The 5,761-nt window shown below is 41.8% G+C and overlaps 1 protein-coding gene across 2 annotated transcripts; it reads right to left on the bottom strand.

Annotated features, from left to right (window-relative positions):
• Window positions 1–399: 399 nt before the first annotated feature.
• Window positions 400–5,559, bottom strand: LOC125535227 (sugar transporter ERD6-like 5). 2 transcript variants are annotated; one of them, XM_048698281.2, is made up of 19 exons: window positions 5,274–5,559; window positions 4,432–4,590; window positions 4,175–4,237; window positions 3,944–4,033; window positions 3,765–3,824; window positions 3,567–3,632; window positions 3,424–3,489; window positions 3,266–3,341; window positions 2,984–3,048; window positions 2,261–2,353; window positions 2,102–2,182; window positions 1,938–2,022; window positions 1,768–1,814; window positions 1,630–1,692; window positions 1,478–1,537; window positions 1,343–1,396; window positions 1,193–1,252; window positions 973–1,087; window positions 400–850 (listed from the first exon to the last, which is right to left on the bottom strand). In XM_048698281.2, exons 2-19 carry the CDS (start codon window positions 4,564–4,566, stop codon window positions 696–698), a joined length of 1,434 nt encoding a protein of 477 aa, XP_048554238.2. In that variant the 5' UTR covers window positions 4,567–4,590; window positions 5,274–5,559; the 3' UTR covers window positions 400–695. The 2 variants fall into 2 exon arrangements, with proteins under 2 accessions (XP_048554238.2, XP_048554237.2); XM_048698280.2 differs by having other exon boundaries at window positions 4,432–4,593.
• Window positions 5,560–5,761: the final 202 nt, after the last annotated feature.

Consider the following 5,761-nt stretch of genomic DNA (forward strand, 5'->3'; position numbering starts at 1 on the left):
TTGGCGCCGTAGTCGGGCCATGAGTGTTTGGATGATGTATGTTATTTATGTACTTTGTTTGACGTGGCGAGTGTAAGCCAACTATGTATCTCCCCTTTAATATCTATTTACATGGGATGTTGTGATGATTGCCTAACTTGCGACATTACTTTTAATGCGGTTATGTCTCTAAATCGTGCCTCGACACGTGAGAGCTATAGCCGCATCAAGGGCGTTACAGTTGCATGCAGCAACCAGTTCAACTCAAAAGCTTAAGCTGATGAGGAAAGGTGGACAATTCGCTTATACTCCAACATAGAAATCTAGTGATATACTTTTCATGACATATAACACATATTTAATTCCTCAAATCGATGACCTAGAAGTACACGAATGACTCATACACTGAGACGGAGGTAGTACCTCAAATCCTTCATGTAGAATTTATTAAAGACCACAATCTTTCTTTTAGTTATTCCACCGGTTTACCCATAATCCTTTCTTTAATTAGCCACATCCGTTTAAATATTCTATTTAGGCTCACAATCCCAGATACATACTGAAACGTAACACAAAAAGGGAAACCAAGCCATGTACTCCCTTCGTTGCATAATTATTGTCGTGGTTTTAGTTCAAATTTGAATTAAAACCATGACAAGAATTCAAATTTGAACTAAAACCACGACAATAATTATGGAACAGAGGGAGTAATTAATTTATGCAGCTCGGTTAATTCCAGAAGAAACTGGCGTCAATGACGAGTTCATGGACGCTTGAATCTCTTCCAGGGTCCTTCCTTTAGTCTCTGGTACCAGCCGCTCCACAAATACAACAGTCAGACCGCAAATGCTCGCAAACATGAAAAATGTACCTGAAATTAACCCGTCGATGGTGTACAGGCAAAACAAAACAAAAACATCAGCAAAGCTTCTGGTCAACCGGAACTATACTTTTGATCAGAAGGTCCATTTTCTATGCAACAAATATATTTACCGTAGGAGCTCCACAGCAGGAGGAAGTTGAAGGCATACGAGACGATCCATGAGCCGAGCCAGCTCACCAAGGTCACCAGGCTTCCTGCTGACCCTTTCATGTGTATGGGGAAGATCTGCATGTCCAGCGACGGATTGTGGTCAAATTCATTCATACCACGAGTATACATTGGGGTACAGTAATAATTCTTTTAATCGTTTGTTAACAGAAGAAAAGGCACCTCTGACATTATAACCCATGGAATTCCTCCCATACCCAGTGAGAAAGATCCACTGAAGATCTGGTTTCCAAAGCAACAGAGATGTTTACAATGGCTAGACATCTGGCAGCATTGCTGAAAAAGAAGTTAAAACTAAGATGCGGTATATACCAGAATCCCCGTCAATGCCAACGCCGCGTTGAGGTTATTCGCCCAATGATGTTCCTGTTCAAGAAAGAGTAAATTATATAATATCATATGTGTGGCCTTCTTATGAGGATGATATCAGTTTCAGCAAATTCAAACCTTGGACAAGAATGACAGGCCAACTAGTAGGCAACCCAGGCATGTCCCAGCTGCAGAGACCTGGGGCATTGCAGCATGAAACAAACAGCCTTAGAATTCATTACTAATTGTATCATTTTTCAACTATCAAAAACCTGTGTATCTTTTTTTACCATCAGAAGTGGCCTCCTTCCAGCCTTGTCCAACAGAAGCACCCCAAGTGCCGTCATCGGAATCTACAAGGACACCATAAAATCAGTGAGTACTGAGAAGCAAAAAAAAAAAACTGCATAAGGGCCATGATTAAATACCTGAACTGCAACCATAGCGAGCATTCCAGTGTTCCCTGACGAGAAACCTGATTCACGTCATGGATAGTTAGTAGTAGTACGCAAAAGTAACACATGGTAAAAAATATGCCTAGTAAATAAAAGCAGTAAGGATGAGAAAGTTAAGGGAACAGGTTGCTAAAGTTCATTACCAGCCGAAACAAATATCTCACTGGCGTAGAAGCAGATTGCATTCACTCCACCAAACTGTTGAAGGACCATTAGCCCAACTCCAACCTGGAAGAAACTTGATATCTTAGAGAATTACGCATAATCATCTCCTTTGTAGCCAGAAATGCATAACTAGCATACTTACGGTGACAGCATGAATATAATCCTTCTGAAATAGGTCCAACATCTTTGACTGTGGCAGGTGCTGAAGCTGTTCTGTGAAATCCTGACCATATATAATGAGCTAAACATTTTAGCAACGAATGAATAAGTTGGTGTTCTCAAGTACTAAAATAGTTGATACTTTAATATCTGCTGCCTCTTCGGAGATGTCAGTTTCTTTTCCCCTTAGCATCTGTAACGCTTCCTCAAGTGCACCTGAGTGTCCGATCTTAGCCTGAAATGCATGGGTTTTCTCTCAAAGAAGGGCAAAACTGTAGGCTCCATCTAATGAATACAGATCTTAGAGCAGCTATGATATATGACAAGATGATTTCACACTTATTTCAATTTGTCTGGACACATTAAACTTAGGTCTCAAACTGAATATTTATAGAAATTGTTGTTACCCCAAAATCTGCTCCCTTGCATATGAACTTGACGGAATGTTAAGAAATGATCATGTTAAGTTTGTCAATGCCACATAGTACTACTATATATGTTTTTTTCTCAAACACATAAAAATGTGTGTCTTCTATTTTAGAAGAAGACACCAAGATGATATGGCAGGGGTCTTAAAGGAAAAACAGCAAAAGAAAACAAAGCCAGAGGCAAAAAACTGAAAACACTAAGCATACAACCAGAAAACAGAGCTAACCCCCAAAAGCAGAGCAAACAGGAAAGGAAACAAAAGAACTGTACAGTTACCCTACACACGAACGATCAGGAGGGCGCGTGTATTCATGTATATATGTAGAAGTGTTTCTACAGTTCTACTATTCACTAGGCCATAATTGGCAAGTAATTCCAGAAATGGATGGAAGCAAGCGATTCAGCAAGTATCAACAGTACAAGTAAAGCTACTTACCAGCCATCTGGGAGATTCTGGAATCACAAGAAGGCCAACCAGCTGCAGTAAGCATGGTATCACTCCTACAAAAGAAACAGCTAGCATTTATTTATACATACCAATATGCACCTAATTTCTAGTTATACAAGCGGATGCATTTGGAAGCCTATATGTTAGGTTGAAACAAAAACCAGTGAAAATTGGTGCACTGTGGGCTCCTCACACAGCAGACATGTCCTAAACATCTAAGCTCATTTTTATATGAATGGCAGAAAAGTACATTCAAACAAATTAATGTACCGACGATTGCCAAGGTACGCCAGGTGATGCAGGTCCCCAGAGCATACGCAAGGGATGCCCCGCAACATATCATAAGCTGCAGAAATGGAGGTACTTGCGTTCTTAAGGTAAAAAAAAATCTATAGTCAGTAATGAAATCTCCCTGGTTTAGTACAAACCTGGTTTACAGCTGCGAACCGTCCTCTAAGATTCTTGGGTGTTATCTCTGATATATATACTGGGACCTGTTAAGGTAACAGAACTTTCAGACCAAATTCGTTGGAGAAAGTAACAAGATGGGAGTTTTGTTTACTATAATCACCACATATGAAAGAAGGCCAATTCCACATCCAATTGAGAGCCTCCCAAGGTCAAGCCACACAGAGTTCTACAGAAGAATATACAGAAAAGAAGGAAACAAATTACAGGATGAACTAAGGAGTGTTATTCCCTTCAAAGTTACAGTAGGTACTGAAATGCACACTGAAGTAGAGATACATAGAGAACTGAGGGAGGGGACCTTAGAAAAGACTATAAGGAGATATCCAAGAATGCAGAACACATCTGATATTGCCATTGCCTGCACATCAAGATGAAGTCAGTTAGTCGAGACTTGAAAGGCTACAAATGATTTGTTTTGGCAAGTACACGCTCGTTAGATGGTTTAATTAGCAGGATGGAAATGGGATTGAAACTTACACATCTTCGACCAACTCGATCTGCTATGGTACCACTGACAATAGCGCCCAGCATAGCTCCTATCGTTAATATTGAGCCAAAGACAGAATACTGCATGATGGTTAAAAGAGCAGATGCTTTACCCGCAAAAAAAAAGAGAGAGCAGATGCTTTACAGTGATGATATGTCAAGTTGACTCAGCAGGTAACAACCACCACGATGAACAAACAAAAATCTTATATAAATGAGTACCTCAGCTAAGGAAAGATGAAGATCCCGCATGATGCCCTCCTGAGATGGTGATGAGTAGCCCACCTGCAAAACATGGGGATCAAAATTAAGTTCTCCACCTGAAAATATTTGTGCTACAACAACAGCAGGACAGTTGTCTACCTAGTTAAATGCAAGCACTGTCACACATTATTGTCCTTGGATCTCAATTAGACATACACTACTCGAGAATGCAAAATAGTGACATGGTTGGCCGTTGAACAAGTCGAGTTACATACCGAGATGCCGAACACAAAGGATCCAGCAACGGCGACGGCGGTGCTAGCGACCACCACCCAAACTGAAGAAGCTCTGTTGTTCACGGCCGCCAAGAGAGGCTTCTTGGATTCTACTCCCTCCCATTCCGTAGACATAGGGCCTGGCTGTAGCAGAGTTGTCTTCTGAAACGATCCACATTTTCATTAAAGCATAGTACTCCCTCCGTTCTCTTTTATACTATGTTTTGGACAGCTGACATTGATCTATTTTGTGTGTTGTCTGAATTGTCTAAACATCTTATAAAAGTGAACAGAGGGAGCAGCATAAATTGCTAATGATCACTGGTTCAGAAACTAAATACACCATCAATGATAAACTACAAGCATAGCAAGAACAGTGAAGTAAGAGGTGATGATGCTAAGTAGATGTTTCCATGATCTAGAGAAGTCACAAGCTTGCTCTCAGTAATACATAGTATTTTTTTTTCAGTGATAAGGATTTAACAAACCATATATAGGCATAAAACAAGCAAGACTTCAGATTTAGGCTCTCACAGGCGCAGCCACACTAATCATGCATGTCAAGAAATTATCATACACCTTTCATCAAGTTGCTGGGGAGAAGTTAATTGTGAGCACAATCCAAGACAGACATGAGTATTTTAACACACCACAGTAAGCAACTACTAACTCTGAACATAATATGGTCAGACTTGTGCACAAGCAAAAAACAGAGCAGTAGTATAGGGCTAGTTGGGCGTAGTTGAGTGGCAACACAGCGTGGGACTACCGCGGCCGCACATCGCGAACATGAGGATCAGATGACCAGGAGCAGAAACATGTAGTATGCAGCTACTCCGTACCTGTAGTCGGCGGGAAGCTCGCCGGCGCCGCGAGGTGGTACGTGCGACGGACGCCAGAGGCGAAACCGCTCGAGGAAACCGATGGACGGAACTGCGTTGACCGGGGCAGGAAGGTTTCTTCCGGCGTGCGGCGGCGGGATCGATCCCCTGTCGCCGGCGGCGGGTTGGGGGCCGTGGCGAGAAGGAGCAGGGGTGTGACTGTGTGTCGGAAAAGGACGAGCAAGAAAGACTAGACTAGCTCGCTTCCAGATCGCTGTCCACCGCTCGAGCCGCCGTCTTGTCGTTTCCCTTTCACCCAGGATATGCATTTGCGAACATGATTTTACGATTACACCCTCCCATCCTAGGGACCCAACGATGCACGGACAAGAACTTAAACTTTTTTCTTGCCTGATGGAGAAGAACTTAAGCTTTTTTTTTTTTGCGAGTAGAGAAGAACTTAAGCTTACAGCATGAGAAACGTAATGAACAAATTCAGTTGTTATAGT

Source organism: Triticum urartu, chromosome 2A (assembly GCF_056163025.1).
Source record: "Triticum urartu cultivar PI428250 chromosome 2A, HENAU_Tu73, whole genome shotgun sequence".
Taxonomy (NCBI): Eukaryota; Viridiplantae; Streptophyta; class Magnoliopsida; order Poales; family Poaceae; genus Triticum; species Triticum urartu.